General features: G+C 36.0%; 3 protein-coding genes across 4 annotated transcripts; 2 read left to right on the top strand and 1 right to left on the bottom strand.

Moving 5' to 3' along the window:
* The first annotated feature begins 1,854 nt into the window (after nucleotides 1-1,854).
* On the top strand, nucleotides 1,855-4,061 carry LOC306769687 (cilia- and flagella-associated protein 20-like). The gene is made up of 6 exons (XM_079258377.1): nucleotides 1,855-1,980; nucleotides 2,279-2,358; nucleotides 2,608-2,719; nucleotides 2,821-3,009; nucleotides 3,125-3,238; nucleotides 3,946-4,061. Exons 1-6 carry the CDS (start codon nucleotides 1,897-1,899, stop codon nucleotides 3,949-3,951), a joined length of 585 nt encoding a protein of 194 aa, XP_079114503.1. The 5' UTR covers nucleotides 1,855-1,896; the 3' UTR covers nucleotides 3,952-4,061.
* Nucleotides 4,062-5,505: 1,444 nt separating this feature from the next.
* On the top strand, nucleotides 5,506-8,054 carry LOC306769867 (cilia- and flagella-associated protein 20). Of its 2 annotated transcripts, none has more exons than XM_079258616.1 (6): nucleotides 5,506-5,636; nucleotides 5,974-6,053; nucleotides 6,331-6,442; nucleotides 6,544-6,732; nucleotides 6,848-6,961; nucleotides 7,826-8,054. In XM_079258616.1, the coding sequence occupies exons 1-6, from the start codon at nucleotides 5,553-5,555 to the stop codon at nucleotides 7,826-7,828; spliced, it is 582 nt and encodes a 193-aa protein (XP_079114742.1). In that variant the 5' UTR covers nucleotides 5,506-5,552; the 3' UTR covers nucleotides 7,829-8,054. The 2 variants fall into 2 exon arrangements, with proteins under 2 accessions (XP_079114742.1, XP_079114741.1); XM_079258615.1 differs by having other exon boundaries at nucleotides 7,823-7,928.
* A 1,407-nt stretch (nucleotides 8,055-9,461) lies between these two features.
* On the bottom strand, nucleotides 9,462-26,329 carry dgat1a (diacylglycerol O-acyltransferase 1a). The gene is made up of 17 exons (XM_079259313.1): nucleotides 25,900-26,329; nucleotides 23,472-23,559; nucleotides 19,648-19,688; nucleotides 19,266-19,351; nucleotides 18,045-18,097; nucleotides 17,524-17,629; nucleotides 16,613-16,741; nucleotides 16,173-16,247; nucleotides 15,778-15,881; nucleotides 15,621-15,659; nucleotides 14,805-14,846; nucleotides 14,519-14,563; nucleotides 14,243-14,355; nucleotides 13,778-13,843; nucleotides 13,548-13,635; nucleotides 12,096-12,158; nucleotides 9,462-12,008 (listed from the first exon to the last, which is right to left on the bottom strand). Exons 1-17 carry the CDS (start codon nucleotides 26,193-26,195, stop codon nucleotides 11,862-11,864), a joined length of 1,581 nt encoding a protein of 526 aa, XP_079115439.1. The 5' UTR covers nucleotides 26,196-26,329; the 3' UTR covers nucleotides 9,462-11,861.
* Nucleotides 26,330-27,801: the final 1,472 nt, after the last annotated feature.

Raw genomic sequence — 27,801 nt, 5'->3', positions numbered from 1 at the left:
TGATAAGTTGTTCCGAATAAAAGTGTTCGTTAAATAATGAAACATAATGTAAACCTGTTATGGATGTTCTTAGAAGTAATTCATTTTAAATAAATCTGCATCAAGATGAGGATCCATTCAGCATTGGTAGAGTTAAGGAGTCTTGCTTCCTGTTTTGTATTAGTTAAAATGATACAGCTTTTTTCTTTTTTTTTTTTTTTTAAGAGAAATATATATATATATATATATATATATATATATATATATATATATATATATATATATATATATATATATATATATATATATATATAATGCTTTTAAACAAATACTGTCTAAAATGTTCTCTCCTAAACAGGAGAAAAAAATCAAAGAGAGGCTGGATCAGATCGAATGTTTATTTCAAGGAGGAATTTGAATAAAGTTTATATGGAGCCATCTCTGGGGTGGTCCCACAACGAAGAGGTCTGAGGGAAAAAACTATATTTTCTGTTTGTGCCTCCATAAATATCAGACTCAGTTGAAGATGTGAGAGGCTAATAACATAAACAGGCAGAGAAGTATAAAAAGTTTCTTGTGCTGCTTTTGTGAAGCTGCAAGCTAAGGATCTGGGGACAAACAGAGGGAGGAGAGGGGAAGTATAGATTAAGATGGAATCATTGCCACAAAGGCAACCTTAAAATTAGCAGGCAAAAGTTTAATCAGATATGCATGTATCTAGTTTACATCAAAATGGGAAAGAAACTGCTTAGTACAAACTTTATTTCCATAGTCATGAACTCAGCTTCTGCTGAAGAACTAATAGGAAACTTCTGATTTATGTTGCACTGTGAGTGATCACATTGTTCAAAGTTCCTGGCTAGTGTTTGATTGAGTGTTTCTCAATTTGTTTAAATATCTGAGGCTTGTGTCAGATGTTTGAAGTGCTGCAGACAGAGAAGCAGGATGTCCTTCTTGGCACTTTAGTGGGTGAAAGGAGAATTGAAATATAGTCATGCACAGGAAATCTATTTATAAAAATGGTATCTTTAAGCGTATAAAAGAATAATGGAATATAACAACAGTTTTCAAATAGGACTAGGTTTAGATTTTTTTCAAGGTTGCTGATAAAAAAAAAAAAAAAAATCAAAATAAGAGATCAAAATGTGGACCAAGATTTTGATAATTTCCCATATTATTCTAAACTGAGCCCGTTTGGTGCTTATTGCACACTTTTTCACCTCCTGTCTTAATATCGCGTTCTTCTTTGCTGCCTTTTATGCTTTCTTTATCATCTATAATGCTTTTATTGTTTTATGTAAAACCCTCTCAGTTGCTTGGACATAAAATGTGCTATACAAATAAATAACATTGTCTTTATTTTTCCCCTGTTGCTTTCATTAATAAATATAAATATAAATAGTGTTTAAAATTTTTTTTTTTTTAAATTTATATCTTAATGCTACCTTACCTTTCTATGAACAAGAGTATTAAATAAGCCATGTCATAAACTCAAATGTGGCTGGTGATATTCGTAGCAGACATTTACTAGACTGTATATAACAAACGGTCTATGTTTACTACTGATCACTCACGCGTTCGTTCCATCTGTTCGACTTTCTGTTACCATGACGACTGCATTGCGTGTATTTAGGAACCGGTCTAAATAAAGCCGACAAATGCTCATTCCTAAGCAACACCAAAACAATAATGAGCCGACTGCTGTTCTTTTATTGGCTCGTGTGAGACAGAAGATATAACTTATCATAATATAATATGAATTACGTTTTCATCTAACTGTTACATCTAAAGCTCTTGAAGCGGAACGTTTTTCTTTTCCACAGAAAACGTGAAGATCGGAACCGGAAGCAAATCCTGCAACAAACGCCTCGCTTGCCTGTCAGACTGTGTTCACAACGACTGTGGGCACGACCAAAGATGTTCAAAAACACATTTCAGAGCGGATTTCTTTCTATTTTATACAGTATCGGCAGCAAGCCGCTTCAAATATGGGACAAAAAGGTATTTAGTCATTGTTGGTGAATTCTGTAAGCCTTGTATTTAATAGCACACTTTGCTAGTCGCGAAAGCTAGTTCCACTGTGTTGTTTACTTTTAGTTTTGTATTAGAAACAGGTTGTAGTACATTCATGACATCAGCGATTACTACATCATATACAAATTAACTTCCTATGGATAACTTCTTCCACTCATTTTAGTAGCACACCGAGGGGAACAACTTGATTTCTCCACGTTAAACAAGGGGGAAAAAAACAAATAATAAACAAACAAACAAAAAAATTCAATTCCTCTGTTTATAGGTAAGAAATGGTCACATCAAAAGGGTCCTGGACAATGACATACACTCAAATGTGTTGGAAATTGAGGGAGCAAACGTCAGGTAGGTTTATGTTTTCTCATTCAAAGTTAAGTCTGAGGATTGGCCTGAAATGATCATAGTGATATCATATCAGTCAGTACTACACAGTATTTTTTACCATTTACCGGATTTTTTTTTTTTTTCCTGCAGTTTGCTTTCAGGTTATCACAAGGCTGTGCCTAAGTGTGTTGCTGCTTTTATATTTTAAAGCTTGTTTCCATCAGTGAATTATACTCACTAAACCTGTTCTTTCATCTTCCTGTCTTGCAGCACTACATATATAACATGTCCTGCAGACCCCATGAAGACGCTTGGTATCAAACTTCCATTTTTGGTCATGATCATAAAAAATCTCAAGAAGTATTTTACCTTTGAAGTCCAGGTACACGCTCACAGATCTTTTATGTTGGTTTACAGAAATGTGTGCCTTTCATGGTCACGATAGTCTCTCTTGGTGTCTCTACATAAAATTAAAACTCTCAGGTGTTGGATGATAAAAACGTTCGGAGACGATTTCGAGCAAGTAATTATCAAAGTACGACTCGAGTAAATCCGTTTAGTTGCACCATGCCAATGAGGCTGGATGATGGCTGGAACCAGATCCAATTCAACTTGTCGGACTTCACCAGGAGGGCCTATGGAACCAATTATTCTGAGACACTGCATGTTCAGGTTAGTGCACAAATGGATAGAAACAGTTGTCTTCAGATGTTCCTTGCACAAAAGTACAACAAAGTCCTGCAAAACTGCTTTTCTTCTGCTAACATCTGACCTGTTTCACTCTCAGATTCATGCAAACTGTCGCATTAGGAGGGTGTATTTTTCAGACAGACTGTACTCTGAGGATGAGCTCCCAGCAGAGTTTAAACTTTATCTGCCTGTCCAGAATCAAAAGGCCAAGGTGAGTACACGCCTCAAGATATTTTAACTTGTTCATTTTAATATATGCAGTCATAAATTTACAGGGTTTTCAGACTGCATGATGTCTGAATTTCACAAGTAGTTGTTGCTCAAATTGTTTGTATTTTATTTGATCCCCACATATTAAAAAAAAAAAAACACACACACCAAGAGGTTGTAATAGTTGGTATATGCACACAGGTCATGTGTGACTGAAACGGCTTGGTGGGAACAAGCTGCACTAATTGTCATCTTGTGTCTGATTAATAAGCATTCTTGCTGAATGAAGCTTAAAGGCTTCATCGTCTGAGTTAATTTCTCAACGTAAACCATCATTTGCATCCACTTGTTACATTATAGTCCTAAATTTAAGATGAAGATTGAAAATCTTCTGGTTACTTAGTTTGACAAGAGAAAAAAAAATCCACTCCTGTGACATGACGGGCTTATTCAATTTATACCAGGAAACTATTTTTCAGCAAAAAAAAGCAATCATTTCATGTACTGCTGTTTTGTTCCAACATTTTTTGAAACACTGGACTAAGAAATCGATCATAGACCTTAACTACAAAAAAATTAGGAAGATTTTAGATTCAGCACATCCAAATGACTTTTTAGGTATTAAGTGAAGATGTAACAATGTGGAAATGTTTTGATCTGGAAGGAGTCTTTACAAGTTTTCTTTTCTATTTTATCTCTTTCTTACAGCAGTAGATCTTCTTGACCTGACCTGTTCCCTTAATGTGACTTCTGACTATTGTCTTGTTTACTGCACAGTAAAGATTTTTGAATGGACATATGTCTTTATTTTTTTCATTTGACAGCATTATTTAAGATGAAAATGTAATAAAAAGATGATATTAAAGTGCACAGTGATGTCTGCCTTTTACTGACTTTTTTTTTTTTAAATGTCTGTATCACTAAAAAGAAATGAATAAATATTTTAGAAATATCTGGTGAATGCTTTTGGGAGTTTGATTTGGGGATACCATTGTTTTGTTTGTCATGAAAGTCAAATATCAGGTCAGGTCGGACAAAAAGTCTATTTTGTCATGAATTACTTGATAATTGAGCTAAATGGCTCCAAAGTATTTGGGAAGCTTAGATAAGAAATGTTTGAATTTTCCACAATGTAAAGAAAAAGACCCTCAGAGCATATTTTATCCTGTTTTATCCAACAAACTCCCATAATTCCTGGTGGCTGCAGTAGTCAAAGCAAAGCTTGATGATATTCAGACAAAATACCAACAAGGGTTCATGTCAATGAATATAAGTACAGAAGGTTAAGTCTAAGAAACCTGTGACAAGAACATGTTTAGCTTATGTTCACTTATTGGAAACACAGTGAAGTAGTGATGCAGTGGGTAGGCAGGTTGGCCTGGGGCTGGAGGACCCAAGTTGAAGTCCTTGAACTGGTAACAAAGGTAAACCACTGGGGAGCATGAAGCAAGACTCCTCAACAGCTCTGAGAGGGGGTGAGGCACCCTCTCATATGTTTTACTTTACTAGAAAGGGTTTTCTTTACAAATGAGATTTTCCAGTTGGTACTGGTTAAGCCAGATTACTTGTCAGAAGGTAACCTATTTTACTCCATGATATTGGGATTAATAAAAATCCTAATTGGGACTAGTAGTAGTATAATTATTTAGGGTAAGCAGCCTAACTAAGTAAATTCAGCTCTGCTGTGTGCAGTGATGTGATCAAACAAAGACAAAACAAGAGGTTCTGAGCAAATGTAGTCATTTGATCTCAGGAAATATTTGTTTTTGTTATCTTGGGAAAATTCTTCTTTTCAAAGCATTAAGTTTTGTTTAAGTACATTCGCAACAGCAACTCACATTTACTTTAACTTCCTGAGAACCAAAGAAAAATAGTGTCTTACAATTTCTGTTTGGTTTTTTTTTGTTTTTGTTTTTTTTCGTTATTGTGGTAAACATAGACATATATGACGCCAATATGTTTCCTACTAATAACTCACGCGTTCGTTCCCTCTATTCGACTTGTTGTTACCATGACGACTGTATTGCGTCCGTATTTAGTGACCGGTTTAAACAAAGCCAACAAATGCTCATTCCTAAGCAACACCAAAACAATAAAGATCCGACTTTTCTTCTTTTTTCTTGGCTCGTTTGAGACAGATGATATTTACATATTTTAATATATTTATTATTTACGTTTTTATTGAACTGCTATATCTAAAACTTTTGAAGCGGAACGGTTTATGCCGCTTAAAACAGAACACATTTTTAAGCGGAACCGGAAGCAAAATCTGTCACAAAAGCCTCGCTTTCTTGCCAGACTGTGCACGACCAAAGATGTTCAAAAACACATTTCAGAGCGGATTTCTTTCTATTTTATACAGTATCGGCAGCAAGCCGCTTCAAATATGGGACAAGAAGGTAATAACCAATGTTGATAAATTCTTTACTCCTTGTATTTAATAGCACACTTTGCTAGTCGCGAAAGCTAGTTCCACTGTGTAGTTTACTTTCAGTTGTTTGTATTAGAAACAGTTTGTAGTAGTGATATACATCACACCAGCGATTACTACATCATCGTAATAATTGCTTTATGTATCTTTTTGCTGGAAAAACACAACTTAACTTCCTATGGATAACTTCTATTCATTTTACTTGCAATCCGAAGAGAACAGTTTGATTTCTTTATGTTAAACAAGACATTAAAAAACAACAACAACAAACAAGCAAACAAAACACTCAATTCCTCTGTTCATAGGTAAGAAATGGTCACATCAAGAGAGTCCCGGATAATGACATACACTCAAATGTGTTGGAAATTGAGGGAGCAAACGTCAGGTAGGTTTATGTTCATTCAAAGTTAAGTCTGAGAATTGGTCTGAAATGATAAAAGGTGCCATTAAAATGTAAAGTCTGGAATTGGATCACAATGATGAATCAGTCAGTACTACACAGTATTTTTCTATCCACTGGATTTTTTTTTTTATTTGTTGGACAGTTTGCTTTCAGGTTATCACAAGGCTGTGCCTAAGTGTGTTGCTTTTATATTTTTAAGCTCGTTTCCATCAGTGAATTATACTCACTAAACCTGTGCTTTCATCTTCTTGTTTTGCAGCACTACATATATAACATGTCCTGCAGACCCCAAGAAGACGCTTGGTATCAAACTTCCATTTTTGGTCATGATCATAAAAAATCTCAAGAAGTATTTTACCTTTGAAGTCCAGGTACACGCTCACAGATCTTTTATGTTGGTTTACAGAAATGTGTGCCCTTCATGATCATGTTAATCTCTCTTGTTATCTCTACATAAAATTAAAACTCTCAGGTGTTGGATGATAAAAACGTTCGGAGACGATTTCGAGCAAGTAATTATCAAAGTACGACTCGAGTAAAGCCGTTTATCTGCACCATGCCAATGAGGCTGGATGATGGCTGGAACCAGATCCAATTCAACTTGTCGGACTTCACCAGGAGGGCCTATGGAACCAATTATTCTGAGACGCTGCGTGTTCAGGTTAGTGCACAGATGGATAGAAACAGTTGTCTTCAGTTGTTCCTTGCACAAAAGTACAACAAAGTCCTGCAAAACTGCTTTTCTTCTGCTAACATCTGACCTGTTTCACTCTCAGATTCATGCAAACTGTCGCATTAGGAGGGTGTATTTTTCAGACAGACTGTACTCTGAGGATGAGCTCCCAGCAGAGTTTAAACTTTATCTGCCTGTCCAGAATCAAAAGGGCAAGGTGAGTACACGCCTCAAGATATTTTAACTTGTTCATTTGAATATATACAGTCATTTACAGTTTTCAGACTGCATGATGTCTGAATCTCACAAGTAGTTGTTGCTCAAAAGTGCCCTGAAAGTGAACCCCTTAATCCGTTTTTGTTTTTTTGTTTTTTTAAATCCCCAAATATTTAAACAAAGAACACCAAGAGGTTGTAATAGTTGGTATATGTACACAGGTCATGTGTGACTGAAACGGCTTGGTGGGAACAAGCTGCACTAATTGTCATCTTGTCTGATTAATAAGCATTCTTGCTGAATGAAGCTTAAAGGCTTCATCGTCTGAGTTAATTTCTCAACGTAAACCATCATTTGCATCCACTTGTTATATTATAGTCCTAAATTTAAGATGAGGATGGAAAATCTTCTGGTTACTTAGTTTGAAAAGAAAAAAAATCCACTCCTGTGACATGACGGGCTTATTCAGTTGCCATTCAGTTCCATAGCCAGGAAATTATTTTTCAGCAAAATAAGCAATCATTTCATGTACTGCTGTTTTGTTCCCACATTTATTTAAATACTGGACTAAGAAATAGACCTTAAACTTTAACTACAAAAAGAGATCAGAAGCATTTTAAATTCAGCACATGCAAATTAATTTTCAGATATTAAGTGAAGATGTAACAATGCTAAATACTATGCAGTGGCTTCTAAAATTTCCAGCTTTGAGCACAAGTTTTATTAGTTTGAAAAATTTGTGTAGAGTCCTGAATCGTTTGTGTTTGTTGAAATTGCTCAAGATTATGTTATTCTTATTGTGTCAGCTGTTATTCAGAAGGAGTCTTTAGAAGTTTTTCTCTATTTTGTCTCTTTCTTACAGCAGTAGATCTTCTTGACCGGACCTGTTCCCTTGATGTGATTTTTAGTTGCAATTTTTTTTTTTTTTTTTAAGACATAATTGAACATCATCTTTTAAATGCTTAACTAAGACTTTTGACTATTGTGTTGTTTCCTGCACAGGAAAGAGTTTTGAATGGACAGATATGTCTTAATTATTTTCATTTGATAGAATTGTTTAAGGTAAAAATGTAATAAAAGCTGATATAAAAGTGCGCAGTGATGTCTTTTTCATTTTTTTTTTTTCCCAATGCTTTCAGGAGACATTTCTTTTGCTTGTCATGAAAGTCAAATATGTGAAACGCTGTGTCCTTAATGGAAATACAGGACAACAAACTGTCCCATAATTCCTGGTGGGCTGCATGTCTCAAAGCAAAGTTTGTTCAGGAGGTTAAGTCTAAGAAACCTGTGATAAGAACATGTTTAGCTCAAGTTCACTCATTGGAAACATGGTGAAGTAGTGATGCAGTGAGTCGGGAGGTTGGCCTGGGGCTGGAGGACCCAGTTGAAGTCCTTGAACTGGCAACAAAGGTAAACCACTGGGGACCATTAAGCAAGACTCCCCAACAGCTAGGAGGAGTTAGGCACCCTCTCAAATATGTTTTACTTTACTAGAAAGGGTTTTCTTTATAAATCAGTCTTTCCCAGTAGGTTTTTGTAAAGCCAGATTACTGTACTTTAAATGAAAATCTGTAGGAGTTAGTTTAATAGTAAGGCACATAAAAATGACAAAATTAGAAAAAATGTTTTAATTCAGAATGTCTTAATTCCTTTAGGTCTTCGCATGTTAAATACTTTTGAACACATGAAAAATAGCGTGTAAAAATGACGGATTATTTACTTTGCATGTTCGCCCAATGGTTCTCTAACTGGGGGCACATGGGATTGGGAAAGTGTAACAGAACTAATGTGTTGACAACTCTGACCTAAATAAAACACCAGTTTTGCTTTATCCCTGATTCTTTTTCATTCACATAAGTTTTTTTTTTTAAAGGTTAAATACCAAGTCAGTGGTCTGGTGTTTTCCAACTTCCACATTGACTCTGGCAGCAATTTTCTCCCATGCTTTGTTTCACTCCTTACAGCAGCAGTTTGCTCCTCCCACCCAGAATAGTGTTCTCGTATACTTGTGTACAAACCTCTTGTTTTAATTGGGTGTCAGCAGCTGCCATGAGAAGAAGATATTCAGCACTGACTAAAACAAGTCAAAGCTGTTCTGAAACTCAAAATTCACAACTACTTGGCTCAGAGTTAAGAAGCCAGAGTCTCCTTTTAGATTTAGAGTTAGTTGAACCTGCTTTCTTGAACAGGCTCCAGCTGTGAAGTCTAGTTGTAATGTCATAAATAAATGTTGGGTTATAGTGTTGCAGTGTATCTACGCATGTGTTTTTATGTTTGCATGGAGTCGAGTACCGGTAAAACCGGGTTCCTGATCCATGTAGTTTTTTCTTGAAATGTATTTAGTTTTAAAAAACAAAAAAAAAAACCAAAGTAGTCATTTCATCAGATATAAACCATCTTTATCAAACAGCACAAATATTTCAAATGAAAGATTATGAAAATGATTCACTTTCCAAAACAATCCTGAATTTCTACTCACAGTATGACCACAACTGCCAGTACCTCATTTTGCAGGTGTAAAGTTATTTAAGTCACAAATTAACATTTAAAATGATCAGCTGTATTTTCAACTTGCTTCATGAACCCTTGACTTGGTGTGTGAAAGATGTGCTCCTTCCAGCTGTTACATGAACTCATTGGTCAGTCTTAGTCTCTAACAAAACTACGCTGTAATGTGTTTTTTACCAGAAAAAAAACCCAAAAACTCTTAGTATTTACATAGTCTGTCAAATCTGTAAACACAATGTGCTACTTCAAAAATAGTTCTCAAATGATGGCGGTGGTACGTCTGCAACAAACATCCCACACTAACCCCACCGATCTGCAACAGAACTGCGGTACATTTTGAAATAAAAGCGGGGCAAACTTTCACGAATGTTGAGATTTATAAGTAGTTTTCCAACAAAATATTTTTAAAGTGAAACAAAAAAGCTACTTGCGACATTTATAGCTTCAAAAATAGTTTGGTTAAATGTGAAGATTAGGATGTGAAATTAGCCCAGGTTTCTATCTAAATCCCAAAATAGAACGTTAAACTACTTGTTACACAGAATGAGGTAAAATTCCTTTTCTTATTTTTCAGATTTCCTCAAAGTTTTTTGACATACTTTAGAATATAAGCAGATTTTTTTTTTCCTTTAAACAGCAGGCACTTATTTCAGATTCGGAATGGCAACACACAGTTGTTGAGAACTGGTGTTTGAGATTTTGACAATGTTTTCCCTGAAATGTGATCAATACATAGCCCCTCCCCTTCTCAAAAGACTCAAACTTGTTTTTGAAAAGCAAATCAAGTTTTTTTTTTTTTTTTTAGTAAAATAAAACATTTTATATCAGCTTGCACAGGAACAGTTCCAGGCTCTGACAATTATCAAAATAGAAACAGACTTCATTTTAGCGTTGTGAAACATCTAACATGGAGAGATTTTTTAATCCCTTCTTTTTACCATTTATAGTTGCACAATAACAAATTTTCAACAAGTAAATCTTACAAATTATTCCAACAAAATGTTTTTTGTCTATGATTGATGAAAATACATTCATAGAAATCTATTGCTTTTACGGAACGGCATGCATCTCTGTAAAGTGCAAAAAGCATTCATTGGTTTCAACAGGTAAATTAAATACTATTTCAGATTTAGCACAAAGAATATCAGCATAGCATAATTTAACTGCATACAGTCACTTATATATATAAAAAAAAACAAATAGAAAGCATTAAACAAATCATTTTTGACAATTCAAAAACAAGTGCAGAGACAAATTCAAGGCAAATTACAAACATGTGGTATGTTGATTATGAGCTTGCGCTGAATATTTATATTTAAGAAACAGGTAGCTGCATGATGGTACAAATTTAATTACAATACTGTTTACCCTCACTGCTTCATGAAAGGGATCCTTGTTTAATGATACTAAATTATAAAATAATTGCAATAAATACTGTACTACATGAAATAAGGAGGGATATCAGTTATGTATACAGAATACATGTTAAAAAAACAAAACAAAAGCCACTCTGGTCAATTTAAGGATCAGGCTAAACCTTGAATGATGAATTAGGGGTTTTAAGCCTCATTCATTTTAAGGAAATTGGCATTATAATGCATTTTACCTTGGAACACGAACACACACACACACACGAACACACACACACACACGAACACACACACACACACGAACACACACACACACACGAACACACACACACGAACACACACGAACACACACACACACACACACACACACACACACACACACACACACACACACACACACACACACACACACAAGAAAAGAGTTCTCAACCACTGATATAAAAACGTGCATTACATGGAGGCAGGACTTTGAGCTTACACTTGGCAGTAATTACTGGGTACACCTGATGTGTGTGCATTTTTAAACATCTACAACTCTGGATGAGTCTTTACTTCTCTTTAGTTTAGTTTGTTATATCAAATTTTTGTTAAGTTTAAGCAGAAAAGGTTTATTAAATACCACCCTTGCTGGACATTGTGGAACTCTTTCCTTTAATCAAAACTTGTGAAAGATAATATTCTGCATCCAACTAATAACAGATGGACATCCAAGTGCTGCTTCACTTTGGGCCAAGGATGAAATGTTTTAAAGCTGATACACTGACAGTGACGGTGGCTCCCAAAGTTTAGATTATAAAATGACAAAAGGTACAGTATATTATAAGTAGACCGGAGCTGAACACCAAGCACTTCTCACATTGTTCAAACATCCAAGGTAACTTCCCAACATACTGCAGTCTGGTTCTCTAAAGTGCAAATGTAAAAACTGAAGCAGCTTTCCATTCCTGTCACACTCCAGTTTGTCACTCAAGCCCATCTTACCAGCTGGTGTGTGTGTGTAGGATAATAAGTGTCTGTGTATGGTTATGTAGTGCTCCCGTAATGAAGGACGTAGTAGTCATGGACATACATCAAAACTGCAACAGGCTGTCCAATGATGAGAGACATCCACACAGCTGCGTTGCCATAGTTTCCATTCAGATAACGACCAACAAACCAAGCAAGCGGAACCTAAGGAGAATAAAGGTCATGGATAAGTACAGGATGGTTGACATGAGAAGACATGACTAATATATGAACAGTTTTTCTGTGTTGTACCTGCGCCATCATTCCCATAAAGGCCCACAGTCTGAACATCTTTAAAGGGACACTCACCAAGTACTGAGGAGGAGAAAGATTTCAGTTTAAAGGGGTGCTATTATGGTATTTCAAGTTTTCTGAGCTTTCTACAGTGTTGCAGTGTTGAATCCTCATCAGACATGTGAACGGCACCATTTTTTATCACCTAAACGCATTTTTGAGTTTCAGCACTCACTCTGTTCGGTTTCAATGGCGACGAAAAAACTAGTCGTTTTAGAGAGTTTTTTCTACTTGGAAATCCTTGTGACGTCCAGGGGGATAAGGTTCGGTGATTGGTTACCTTCTACTGGTTAACAAGGGCATGTACAAATACATCAGGCGGGTGGAAAACGTCGGATAAAGTTATTTCCAACGATGGCTGGTGAGTTTACCAAAGAGAGACATCCTGCTGCATTCGTTGCTGTGGGTTGCTGTTTTCCACTTCGTTTCAGGGTCTGATTCAGGTTCCAACATGCAGGGCAATATGCTATGTGTTGACATGGTATTTGTTTTTTTTATTGAGTTCCTATTAGCCTAATCCTTCTGTTTATGAGATGTTACAATGACGGCGAAAGCAGTTGCGGTGCGCGCTCCTGATGTAGTGCAGTGGCGGGAGGCGGGGCTTAATGCGGAAGAGTCTCAATCCACTCATTTTGCCCACAGGCTGATCTGACAGCCTACGGAGAGGGTCGGTCTGAAGTAAATAAAGCCATTTGTGACAATAACTCCATCAATCCCAGCCCTTCTGGTCTCAGAAATACAAATAAATTAGCCTGAAATGCACATAATAGTTCCATTTTAAATGTTTCATTGTATTAATGTGAGGGAATAAAAACCCACATAAACAACACAGAGCCAATAAAAAAAAAGGTTTAAAAACTGTGATAAAAGAAAAGTGAATCAACAACAATGCTTTGTTTCACATCATGGTCTGCACATACATAGAAATATTAGGAAAAAAATCACATTAATATCCATTAAAAATACCACTTACGTGAGCTTTAACCAAAACTTTGCTAAATTAATGGCCTAAGGTGACTGAGTTGTTATTAACACAAAACAGAGAAAACTATGGGCCACAGACTGTACATGCAGTGCTTATAGTTTAAAAATGCTCTGTAGTTTTATCACTCTGTATCATCTTAGCTGCTACTTTTAAGATTTTTTTTTTTTTACTTTTGTTGAACAAAGTTTTTTGTTCTATGTTTTTTTTAAATAAAGTGACTTTGGCATTTATTTGGATTGGGAGGTGTAACATTTTACATCATGTTTGTGGAGGAAGCGGAAAGACTGAGCTGGTGTTTTTAAAAAAAAAAAAAATTATAGATAAATTGCAAAAAAAAAAAAAATCAATATTACTATTTTGCCCAGAATAATAAAACAATGATGATGACAATCATGAAAAAAAACTTCAAGATTAGGTTTGTTTACCTCGTGGAAGAAAGCAGAAACCAAGAAGACAGCAGTCTGAGCCAGAAACTTGTTGATACCTCTTCTTAACATTGGCTTATAAAAGTGTCTATAAAACACAGACATACATAAACACATCACCTCAATCCTTATATTTCTAATCTAGCTTTAAATAGCCAAAAATCCATTATTGTGTTTATGTTGTTTTTAAAAGAAAAGAGTTAAGTTCAGTGGCAAGTTTTACTACTCACCTCAGACACCATTTGTGCACTGGGATGTTCCAGTTGGCCCAGAAATATGTGACAGTCTCAGAGTTCCTGAAATAAAGGAGAACAAAATCTTCATGAAATGCTACACATCTGAAATATATATATTTTTATCCTCTTTTGTGTGTCAGAATTCATGATGATGTTTACAAATCACAGAATCTGTTTGGTTATCATCTGCAAAAAAATAATCCATCATGTTCTTGCACTTTAAGTAGGTCACAACTAATTTTATTGCCTTGCTTGTGGAGCAAAATGGGTTAAATTTGAAAGTAATGCTGCCAAAACATAATACCCTGGAAGTTAACTAATACTTACAGATAGGAAACTTGGTGACAGGTCTTTCACTGGTTCTGTGTATTAGTGTTTTTAAATCTATACCTTAAGTCTCTGTGTGGGGAACTGCAAAGGTGATCGTGTACAAGAGAAGACTGTACGATCCCTACTCACCACCAGTCCTTGTAGAACTCTCTGTCTCCAAACTGCAGCAGCTCTGCCACAAAGTTCATAGAGGAGTGGAAAAACCAATAAAAGAATATTAGCCATATTAAATGGTTAGGGACCTGGGAGAAGGAAGGAGAGGAAGAGGTGTATAGTTTGGTAAAGTTATTGTTGCTTCTCCTTTGATGATGTGAAACCTTTCAGGTAAACAGTGCAAAGGGATCAGCTCATACATAAAGGCTTTGTTTTCCTTCTTTATTTTGACGTTTTCCTCCCGATACTCACAGCTAGTTTCAGTAATCGCTCCACCATCCGTGAAAAGTCCATGTCCTGAGGCAAACAGAATGAAGTTTTGATACCATCACATCCTTTTCAGACACTTCCTTGCCTCCTGTTATGTTAACAGTCATTTATCGCTCTAGTCTACCTAATGATACTAAGACTTACACTTATGTAGCTTATCATCAGCAATGTTATAAGGAAATGACTAATCTCTTCGTGAGATGAGATATAAAAAGCTGTTCTTTTACAGAAAGATACAAAGTGTGTGTGTTTTAACATGTCTGCATACCTGGAACGGCTTCATAGAGTTTTGAATCGTAGGAACCATCCACTGAAAAACACACATGGGAATAACTTTGTTTAATGCATGTGCATTTGAGCCACTGCAATAACAGCTAAACTAAACATTTAAAGTAAATCAGAGTTGCTGATGTGAATGTACTTAAATACAACTTAAATGCTTTGAAAAGAAGAATCGTACAAGATTACAGAAAGAAATATTTCCTGAGTTCAAATGAACATTTGCTCAGAACCTTGTTTTTTCCTTTGTGTTTGATCACATCACTGCACACAGCAGAGCTGGATGTCATCTCAACACAAAGCCTGTGATGTATGAACAGGAAAATAACATACTGACATGGATGAAGTGATGGTGCTGTTGCACTAACGTGCATGTAGCTTTAGCAGTCTACTGGTGAGCCATGTGGCTGGATGAGGCTGATCCTACCACATAATAAGGAGTGTAGTTTATTTGTAGGAGAAAGAGCTTCCGAGTTCAGAACAGTTTTTGTCTCCTGAATGTGACATTAAATGTGAAACATTTATACAAAAAATGTTTGAGGAAAGAGTTTTCCTTGTCACATTTTTTTAAATAATTAACAGCATATTTAGATTGTAGCCTTCAAAATTTGTTCCTTTAATATTGGAAAATATTTGCCGTTTGAATCAAAGTTATGCAATTTGTTTTCTTGGAATTTTCTCCCCTTCCATCAATTTTGTATTTTCACTTTTCTTTTAGCTGTAATGAGAATTAAAATCCTATGCCGGCTCTCTGATGATGATTTAGTGTTTATTAGCAAAAGTTTAGGGTAGATGTTTCACATACCTGCTGTATTAATCCCACCAATAACTGCATGAGAAAAAGCTGCAAGCAAAAGAAATTATAACTTAAACAAATTATTAACATGTTGATTTATAAAGATAAATTTAATCAGGTTATGGACTGATATGTTGGGACAGTAACTGTAATGATTCCTTCTCACCATTTCAAAAAGTCTTCGAATTAGGAACCGTTTGCGTATTCGAGAAGATCGTGGGAAATTGAGCTGGTAGCAGAGAGTTGGAGCAAAAATAAAGTAGTACATGTCTAGAGACAAACAGACAAGTAAACCTGTTATTAGGTTGAAAGTATAAAAACCAGCTGATAGTATATATTTTAAAATGAAAAGTTTTGAGAATTCATTAACTTCAACTACATCTAAAACCCCGGATAAAATCCCACAACCGGATGTTATGTTATTGTTTCATTATAATATAAATTATGTGGCCACTGAATTTAACATCTTTTATCTGAACTTTTAACACTAGTAAATAATTTTAACTCTTGTTTATGAATCAATATTTGATTTATAGTTATGGTATATTCTACTGAACACACCTCTGTGTGTGAGGTTGCCTGGGTAGGAGACATGTGCATGAACTGCTGACCCGTTTGGCTGTGCCACATCAGGACCTGGAATAAAAAAAAAAAAAAAACCAGCAGACATATTCAGCATTTTGAACTTCAAGCATTACTAAAGAGACTTCTCTCAGTCAACATGCTGCATTCAGTTTTCAGGCTTAAAATAGCAGCTCTACATCACATGCTATGATAATGCTGCTCATGTTACACAACTCTGATTTATAATTTCTCCCTGCATGCCAGGAACTTACTTTCTTCAGCTACCACTAGATGGTGCTGCAGCAGAGTTAAAATAAAACGACCCTGTTAACTGTGCAGTGTGACATGTTTAAGTGCAAATCGTGCAGTTATGAGCTGCTGAGCCAACCTCAGTCAAGATGACATAACTCACCCAAAGTGTAGGTTGATACACTTACATGAATATGATCGTGTTAATCTTTTTGCTTTGGCTTGTCTGATTTCTCTGCACCATCTGTTGAAATCTTGGTAAGAATACAGCTTGAGAAACAGCACAGTGTAGATCCCTAGTGAAAGCACACCACCCACTGACACACACACACACACACGCAAGCACGCACAACAATAATTCAATAATAAGAATAACGGTTACAGGTAGTGGTTGCTGATCGAACCTTTGTTGAAGATTAAACATTTGAATAAAAAATGGTTAATTACATTTTATTTAAAATTACTATTTTCTTTATGATCAAATATTTTTTCATTGTAACCTTATATAAACTTCACCTAAATTTGTGTTAAGCTATTTAACTCATTGGCTGCCAAAGATGCCAAAAAATGTCTAAAATAGTCTTTTGTGTTTTCTGTATATGTAAAGATTATTTGGACGAATGTATGCGTCAGAACCTTCCAAATATGTATGCTCTGAGCATGCATTAACTTATTGAGGATGTGGTCCGAGGGCACATCCCAGTATTCTTTGGGTCCTGAAAGAAAAAAAATGTCTCCAAAACACTGGCAGGATGGGGCTCTGCTGGCAGTCAATGAGTTAAATGATGCTGCTACATTGATTAATAAATTTCATCAAGTAGTTAAAACTGATTGTGTTGTAACAGCAAATCAGGGTAACAAAACAAATTGCATGTTCAAAAAAAGAGTGGATGGAAAGAGGATGGGATTGAAAAATAGGCCGGAGGCCTTGCAAGGGAATTCATTTTCATATGAAAACAAGTTTCTTTACAGTATCATCTAAACTGAGGCAAAAAAATTTTTAGTCAAAACACAGTTTACTCAAGACAAGGTCTTCATTTATCAAGTTGATATCATGTATACTGTACATATAAAATGTGAGGTTTTGTCAAATACATACCTGGGGTCATGGAGGTCACAGTCAGTACAGTGAAAGAAGGAATGAGCAACATGCATGCCAGGTTTATAATATGAAGAATCCATCCTTTAGTTTCAGAAAACGTCCCCTAAAAAGGATTACAGAGGTTAAAAAAAAAAAAAAAAGAATAAAAGATCTTTTTCTGACACTCTTAATGTTAGAAAAAGCTTTTCTTTTCAGAGAAAAGGAAATTTTTTTTGGATTTGTTATCATATTGTACACAATCTAATCTGGATCAACACTGGGTTACTTATCAGAGTAAAGGGCAGGCATACAAAAGGGTGGAGCTGTGAGTTTACTTTGGAGCTGCAATGACCTACTAAACACTTGTTTCAAACAATCATGAAAGATCCCACAATTATAATCAATCAGCTCCACCTGATTTGCAGTACATTAAAAAATACTATCAGCTAAATTTTAAATTAGCAAACTGTCTTTAATGAGTACCAAAGTTGATGTTTTGTGTCACTGAGAAAAATATACAAATAAAAGTCAGGACTTACTACAGCCAGACGCCTCTCTGTATACAAGGATGCGAGGATGAACATGTTTGACACTAAAAACATGAAACAGAAAACAGACTTGTGGTCCAAAGCAATACAAAAGATAACAATTACTCTATTTTATCATTACACTAAAAAATGGCCAGTGGGGATCGTGCAAACTACAATTCTTTTTATCTGTTTTGAACCACTACAACACTGTACTGTATCAGATAAATTTTATGAGAGGAGAAGAAGTTGCAGACCACAGATTAATAAAGGGGACATTACTGAAATTATCTGTCTGAAAAGGAAGAAATGGGTGATGCTATGTTATTTATTTATTTTACTAAAGTTTGTCAAATTTCATTAAAATATTAGGACGCTGTGTCAGCTTGGGGGAAAAAAAGGGCATAATGTGGATTCTTCAGGTAAAACTGTGAAAACTGATCCACACTTAGGATGATTTTAGAGTGAGCAATACAAGTATAGCAACAATTTCCTCTACAGGTCAGACAAACAACCCTATAATTAGCTGCAAGGTTTCTGTGAGGACTTGATTACAAGCACAAAGGATTCAGCAGACGAATGAAAACATTTAGGATGGTTATTTTGACTATATTTTAACTAATGGCTACATTCTATTTATAGTATAAATATAATCTTGATCAAACTAAAGACTCACCTGCATGACCATCCTTATCTGCATATGCAGCATGTTACTAAGATTCTTTTTTTCCCCAGTGCCAAGTGTTTTTTCCGTTTAGAATCCAAACTCAGCATGCATCATTCAGAGAAAACTTGCAAACCGTATGTGTTCACTCATGCAGTGACAGTGAAAACAGTGGCTGAGAGCATATATTATAAAGGCATTGGGTCTGAGATGTGATTCTGTTTTACCTGCCCAAATTTAAGAGTCAAAGAGTCAAACCCTGCATAATAATATGCAATCCAATGCAGCACACCAGACCTTAGTGTGGTGTGGTGGCAGAAATCTGTTTACAGGTCTTTGTGTTTTACATTTTTGCAAACTGGTCCATAATCAAAACTGTAATGTTTAAAAAAAAAAACCTTTGCTTCTTGGCACGATAAATCACATCAAGTGTAATACATGTAGAGACACATTCCAGTACCAGCTGGAAACTAATGTTCTTGGAGCTGTCCACTGTTGACTGGATCATGAAACCTCTTCCAACCTTCAACATCCATTTATATAAATACAATACAACAGAGGTTCCATACCAATGATAAGGCAAGCTGCTGGCCAGCTATATGGGTCCTTTAGGAAAAGAGACACAACTTGGATAGGATCTACCAAGATGCCATACCTGCAGCAGGATGAGAGGGGTTTATGTAATTAATAGATCCAACTGATCCAACCATGCACATTTCCTACTTAACGTCATGCTGATGTAGGTGGATGTAAGCACGTTGGGTGTTTCAGGATCTCATGCTTTAAGAGATTGTGTATGTACATGGATTAATGTAATCAAATACAAAAAAATGTTCATTTAAAGGAGCGATAAATGGGAATACTGGTGTAAGGTAGAATGTAAATAAAAATGTGGGGGTGTGGTGTTTATACAATATATAGAAAGTAGGTTTGTCTAAGGTGAGTACTCACTTTATAATGTTCTCCAAGAAGAGACGTGCATTACTAAGAACCTATAAAACAGAACAAATACAGAGAGGCAAATAATGAGTTAATGAGAGTCATGCAGAAGAAATACTCTGGAGTTTAAGGCTGTTTTGCATCAAGCCTTTCACTCCATGACCTTGGTTAAGAAGGAAAAAAATGCTCCGTTATAAATCTGGCTTATTCCATTTTCAACTGCCTCTGCTTGAGATTAACCTGCAGATTTAAATGTTTTATTCTGCATGTGCAGAGTCACTTATTCAAAGCAAGAGCTGAAAAACAACTTAAGAAGAACAAAAAGTAACTGAACACAAAACACCAGGGACGCACTGCAAATGCAAAAGCTTGATGCTGAGTCATTTGCTTGAACAGATCCGTTTCACGCCTAATCTCTGCCGCGTGTTCCTGCTGCCATGACACCTAGACTTGTTAGCACATCCTGTTGCTGCTTCCTCAGTTAAAAAGTGTCAAGTGAATTACTTTATGGTTATGTTATTCATTTAACTTTAAGGTTCAAGTCCAGCTTTATCTCAGATTCTATGTGATAAACCTAATTACATCTGTAGCTTAAAGGTCAACAATAATGCTACATTGTAGACTATATTGATGTATTTTCGGATTATTTTATTGCAGTGAAAAATGATTAAAATAATAGGATAGCTGGTGGATTATAAGGTCATGCTAAACTGATTTTGCCCTTTGGTCTGCCCTGGCCCAGCAGCAATGTGGATTTGATCCAACATTTTTCTTATAGCAGTGACCTTTGCCTCAGTAACCTTCAGCATTAGCAAGAGGATGGTGATGAAGAAACAGAGTAAATGGGGCAGTAGACTTTACAAAGCATTTGAATAGAGAATTGCATAACTGGATTTTGCAATATATTAACTGCAGTAGAGTCTTTTCTATCATCTACACTCAGAAAAAGATCAGTGTAAGAAGTTCTAGAGTTACACCAGTAGGTGGAAGAGACAAAGACACTTCTATGGAGGGTGTGTAAGTGGACCCAGGTTGAGCATCCAGAAGGCCAGTTCATCAGAGACACAACTCTCACTCATGCATTATAAACATATAATGCACAGATCAGAGTTGTTTAATCCGCTTATACCATCATCACAGGAACATTTTATAACAATTTTTTTTTTTTTTTACTAAACTTGCTAAACATGCTAAAGTATAGGAATTATTTTATGTTGACTTTGATGTACTTTTGTTGCTAAATAACTGTTGTCAAGCTACAGTGCGTTTCTCTCATTCACCTGTCAAAAGCAGCTTGTCTGAACCAGTTTATCAATGCGTTGCTGTGGTGACGCCCAGAACAGAGTGATATTACAGGGATTTAACTCGAACTACTTGTGCATGAATACAAAAATAATGCACACCAGTTGGCATTAGAATTATAAATGACTATGGTACAAAATTGTTTAATACAGTATCTACCCAATTCTGCTTCAATGACTTGTTTGAAGTATTCATACACATAAATGTTTTTTGCTTGTTTTTTTTGCTGTCTGAATCTGTCTGAATAAAAATAAAAACCATATCAATTAAAAAAAAGAAAAAAATAAACCTCAGGAGACCAAGCTCTGAAGAAGAGGAAGATATCAGGTTTGGTAGTTGGTAAGATAAAAATAGAAAGAGACACAGGAATTGGCTGAACCTTTGGACCCTGACATACAAAGAAAAGGAAACAGGTGCCACTTCAATCAACATTTGGTCTTACTTTTAAATAAATTAAATAAATAAATAAAAAAAATGTAAGCATTTAGTGCCATTTTGCTCAGGACAACCTGACAACCAATTTTTGTCCCAAAAATTCACATTTGGTTGACTTAAACAGGACAATATTATACAGGAAGTTCTACCCATACTCCATGTGATCAGGGATGATTTGTTATTGTACCTTACACATGTTAAATCCAGCATTTTGAAGAGCTAAAAATTTTATATTGAACCTTGAGTACAGATGACAACAGCAGCCTCAGTTAGTCTCTAATAACCGTCTTGTTAGTGGCAGAAAGTCTGACCTGAAATAATGTGAAAAGATTTATCAGTGAAGAACACGTCACATTAGAATAATTTAATTGTTATGAGTAAAACATTTACTTTGCTATGAGGTATTTGGTTATATTTTATATTGTTTTATATGTTTAGTATTTATGCTTTGATAACTAAATTAGTGATTCAGACTTGTAATGTCCCATATTTAATCAAGGTGAGGTGCAGTTTTGCCACTTAAGTGTATTTGGGTTGTTGTTATTTGGTAGACTCTCTTTTATGGAGTTTTGCTCAGTGTCTGGAGCAGGATGAGGTGCAACAGTTTTCTGACTGGCAATATTTTTCCTATCATGAATATTTTTTGTAAACATGACCATCACTGCAGTTTTCACTGATGCAATGAGTTATTTTTGTAACTGTGGGTTTGCCTGACAAACAGATGTAATTTTTTTATTAGGTTTTGCTTCTTTCCTTTATTGGACTTTTAAATCAGAAGCGTCACGTCCTGCAAAAGTGCAGAGGAAGTCTTTTTTGAGTGCAAGTTATGTTACCAGTACAGATGTGTTGTTTTTGTACATGTTCCACCACAAACCAACACAAATGCATGTCAAAGTGGAGAGTCCTTGTTAATACCAAGTCAGCATTACTGCTGTGTAAATGACCTATTTGCATCTATTTTAAATAAACTTGTCTGAATTTAGACAAAAAGGACAACTAAAAAACCAAAGTACTTGCTCTTGAAAGCTGTTATAAGATTCTCCAGTCCCCAGAGGGAAGCAGCACATCTGTATAAAACAAGATTTTCTGGTATTTTGTCAGGCTTCATCTAAAAAGGAAGCCGTGTCAGCTGGTGGCCACAAAGTGGAAGATGTGGTTATCATGGGAATTTAAATGTTAAAAGAGAGTATATATTCTGTCACAGAACTGCAAAATTAATTAGGTTTATGAGGCAAAAAACAAACACAAATGAAAAAAACCACAATCGGAGAAACTGATATGCACAGTTACATAAACATGGACCAACAATCTCCATATAGTCAACTCTCATCTCGCATCTACCAAACCTTTCACACTGTTTACCACAATAACTTCATACTAGTATTTAAAAGTTTGGATGCATATTCTTTGTGCACTGTATGCACTTGTACTGTAGGGTAGACTCGCAGCTAATAATAACCTGTCAGCATGAACTGTTCTTTTTCCAACCTATTAATGGATGTATAGGATAAAGATTAATAGATTTTATTCTTCAATATTTCCAAATCAATCAAATTACCTTTTTTTCTTTGGTTAAGTATGTTTAAGCAGAGGACACTGCATAAAAAGTAAGAAGCTTCAGACCTATATACTATGTTCAAACTGATTATTATATACAAGTAATAGAACCAATCACACAATGATTAAATAATCAAATACGAATGGAGCAATAAAATGATGTTGCTAGTGATTTGATGCTAGTGTCTCATTCCCCCATTGCAGCCGCCATACAAACTTTTCAACCCAATGTATTCAAAATAGATTATCTCAGTACACATAAATCCTCTCAATATAAACATGAATGTTAAGATAACAATAAAAAAAAACTATTTATCAGATACTGCAACAAGTTACAGAGATGTGCTGCAACAGCTCCATCACCCAGATCCCACACGGGTGAGCAGTATACATGTGTGGGCTGCCACTTGAGCTGCTTTTGTTGTCAAACTCACCGCCACCAGCACACTACATGGCTTATAGGCATGATGTTTAAAAGGAAAAGAAATAAAAATCACAAAACAACACATTTTGGTTCTCAGTGGACAAGCGGTTTTACTCACCAGCATGACAACACACCAGTTAAGGATTCCTCTGTAGTTGCTGTATCCACTGGCTGAGCTCAAGAGAGACTCCTGAAGACTGTGGCAGCTGTGGAAGAACAAAAATGAAGGAAAAAAATTTCAGGGTAATTTGGTTTCGTTCCGTCTTTTTATTTCTATTAAAATATATGCAATGATTAAATCTTCAGCTATGATGTAGTCTACCACTCAGAACTTACAAAATAAAGACAGCACATGCGAAGTCTACACATTTGTGCAGTTGGCTAAAAACTGACAATTAAACCCACTAAAAAGCCACTTGTTCAGGCTTGCCTTCTCTCTATAAATAGGGAGTCACGGGCTGCGTCTTATTCAGTTAACATTTGTTTCTATGCTTTGTTTTTGTTTTTTTTAAAAATCAAATTTATTGTTATTTAAATACTTTATTTATCTTCAATATTTATTGTATTTTGCACCATGTTTTATCTGTATGGTGACCTTGAGTGTCTACAAAGGTGCCTATAAATAAAATGTACTATTATTATTATTATCATCATTTTATCACTGAGTTTGAAAAAGAAATAAAATATTAGTGAACTCCTACTTTGTTAGATATTTTATCTTGTGAAGACACTCTTCTGAGATGGTTTCATTCACAGTAAAATACCTATCTGTAAATCAATAATCAACATTAGGAGTATATCAAAGACACAGATAACATACAATGCATGGCATTGTATGTTTAGTATCTTTGCAGTTTTTATTTTAACATTAAAGAACTTTGCCCCAGGTTTACATCCAGAATTCTAATGTTTATCCAACAACTTCACAACACAATGGAAAAAAATGACGAAACTGTGGGTTAAACGCAGTGACCCCAGAGAACATTTTGAAAACTGCAGCTGTTCATCAGTCAAGGATCTTTCACAACCAGATGTGACAGAGAGATAAACAGAAACAAGGGGAAAAAAAACAAGCAAGGAAGACAATGACAAAAGAAGGCAGACTGTCATACAATAAGGAGATGAGGAGCATCTAAAAAACTGGGAAGTACAGAAAATAATGTGAAGTTAGCAAACACTCGAGATTTAGAAAGTCTTGCAGTTGTTTCAACTTAAATATTCTAACTGTTTATCAGTATTTATTCATGTGACTAGCCATGTTGAGTGTTACAGTATAACTTGTTTTAGTCATAAGAGATTCTTTATTATTTGTATCTGATCTCAAAGCAAGAAAACTTTATTTCTTCCACTATCAAATGCCAACAACTGCTCCAATTCAGTGAGGTTTTAGCACATCCTTGATGAATACCCAACTAAAACAGAAAAACACTAACTTCCATAGCAAACAACCGTGTGACAGTTATCAAGTTAAAGTTCACTGTGATGACATTTTTAGGCCAAGCCTGCAAAGGAACGTGCAGACAGAGAGGTAGTGTGCAACTCCAGTATTGCACAAGCACACGGCACAGCAAAATGATGATACACTCAGACACAAAAGCCTCAAAGAACGCATTCATTTCAACATGTCGAGTCTCACAAGCTGATGGTCTTCACATCTTTCAATTCAAGTCAAAAAGATGTGAAGTTTCATACTCTTGAAAGATTAAGAAAATTACTGAAATGTGTCTTTAACTTCAAATGCTTGTTTGAAAGAGAGGAACTATCTGAATAGAGGCTGTTAAACAATAAAATGAACGGTTATGAGTAGGGTAGGGTTAGGGTAAAAAAATATATATGATCTGTTTTGACATGCTCAGCCTTACATCTATCTTTTTTTTCTTGACAAAGCAGCTAATTAAAGTCTTATGAATAAATGATGCCACACATTTTCACTGGATTGTAAATAAACCAATGTAGGTGGGCTACAACCAAAAACTATTTTCCTGAACCATTTGTCTACTTGTTATTTGTTAATATATTGAAAAAATGAATATGGTAACACATGTTACTGAGTGCAAACTTGGAGCAAACTGATAACTTTGATATTCTCTAAGATGATGTTGACATGTGTGCCACTGCAAATACTGCATATTTATGTAATACTGTGCCTTTATTAAAGGGGACATAAAAAAGATTTTCGACATCCCAATTTGATGAGAGGAAGTCACATGTTTTCAAAGTAAAATAATGTCAGCCAGATGCAAAGAACCACAGATGATTGCATTTTGGGTTTTCTGGTGTGCATGTGTAGCAATGTGCATCAACCTCAGTGGTGACAAATGGCTTGTAAACCAAAAAAAAAAAAAAAAAAAGTGTGGAAATCCATTTTAGTTTAAAACGGAAGCTTCTCCTAAAATAAGAAAATTAAGGCAGGAAAAGAAAATAATAATTGCTAAAAATAAATAAATAAATAAATAAATAAAATTTAAAAAAAAAAAAAAAAAAAAAAAAAAAGACATTGACAGTGAGTCCCCGCATGTGACCGTTCATTAAAAGTCTGCGGTTACCTGAGTTTGTCGTGAATATCCTCCACTGCACGTCTCTGTTTCCTCGGACTGTTGGTGAGCTGCTGCTTCCTCGGCGTCCCCACCTCTCTGTCCATCTTCCCGTTGTGACTTGCATGTTCAGACGCCTCTGCGGCTGACTTGGCTTTAGCGGAATGCGGTGGAGGTTTTGCGCTAGCATCGTGACACTTGCTCCCGTTGGCTTGTTTCACGCTGCCCGCTCCGCCGCCGGCAGCGCCGGAGATGGTCGTTCTCCTTTTGCGGGTTGCGGGCCCTCTTATATCTGCTCTGTCGCTCATTTCTGCGGCTTCAGTCACGCAGTTTCTATCTGCCTGACATTGCTGGTTAAACTGCTGTCGCTCGTCTGTTTTTGTTGGTCTTCGTAGCTTTGGTGTAGCTAAAACGAAAAGTGGGAGGTGTAGGGGGATCACCTTCCTCCGAGTTGTGCCCTGTCAGAGCTGATAATGAGCAGAAGGTGTTTTACCACTATAAGCTCAAGGTGCATGTACTAGTATGGTTGCCAGATCTGTGTTTTTAGCAGACATCCCCCTATCGAGAAAGTATCTTAAACAACTTCCGGATTAGCATCTTTTTTTTTCTTCATCAATTTCAGAATTAATGAACATAAACCATGAAAAACATGTGAAACCTCAAATAGTGGAAACTACTGTTTAAATATTTAAAAGTCGTATCAGTAAAATTCAACAACAAAAGCTTCCTCATCATGACAGACTGACTTTTATCCCCTTGCAAGATACAGCACCAGACTTTTTTCACATAGAAATGATTGGAAATTTATCCTACATTTGCTGGAAACTTTTAATGCACAGTTTTATAAGTGAAAACATATCTTAAAAAAATGAAGAACTCAACAAACCTACTGCTACATTTTGACCACAGGAAACCTGGACCAAAACAAAGTTAATGGGGGGAGAAATTCTAATGATAAAATGCTGGCTTAGTTTGTATCATGGTCTGTGTGTCTCAGTCAGTAATCCCAGGTTTAATATCAAGAGTAAATTGTAAATTTAAAACAGTTTAAATGGTACCACAGGATTAGCTGTTATTTGGAGAAGGCTGCATTAATGAGTTACGGAGACAGAGCCAGGTGTGATAGCTCCAGAAAGAATGTTTGCAGGGATTCAAAGAGAAATAAAAACATTCATAACCCAAAACAAATGTTACATAAGCACTTTTTTTTTAAATGAAGCTGAAATTGGAGTTTTGTGGGGATTATAATGAAAACAAAATAGTGACTTTAAGTTAGAAGTTTTTAGAAAACTGTTGGAGAAGAGAGACACATTTAGATGGATGAGTGTGTATTTTAGAATTTAATATAAATGCATAAGACACTGTAAATCATGATTCACTCTAAACTGTGAGGTTTTTTGCATTAAACTACCAAGACATTCAAAAATCCATCCATCCATCCATCTTCTGCCGCTTATCCGGGGTAAGGGTTGCAGGGGCAGTAGTCTAAGCAGGGAATCCCAGACTTCCCTCTCCCGAGCCACATTTGCCAACTCTGTGGGGGGGGGGGATCCCGAGGCGTCACCAGGCCAGCCGAGAGATATAATCCCTCCAGCGTGTCCTGGGTCTTCCCCGGGGTCTCCTCCCAGAGGGACATGCCTATAACACCTCACCAGGGAGGCGTCCAGGAGGCATCCTGACCAAATGCCCGAGCCACCTCAACTGGTTCCTCTCGATGCGGAGGAGCAGCGGCTCTACTCTGAGCTCCTCCCAGCTGACCGAGCTCCTCACCCTATCTCTAAGGGAGAGCCCGGCCACTCTGCGAAGAAAACTCATTTCAGCCACCTGTATACGAGATCTTGTTCTCTCGGTCACGACCCACAGCTCATGACCATAGGGGAGGGTAGGAACGTAGATCGGCTTGTAAATCAAGAG

Source organism: Telmatherina bonti, assembly GCF_933228915.1.
Source record: "Telmatherina bonti genome assembly, chromosome: 19".
NCBI lineage: Eukaryota > Metazoa > Chordata > Actinopteri > Atheriniformes > Telmatherinidae > Telmatherina > Telmatherina bonti.
The sequence above is the reverse complement of the archived record's forward strand: the minus strand, read 5'-3'. Positions and strand labels throughout refer to the sequence as shown.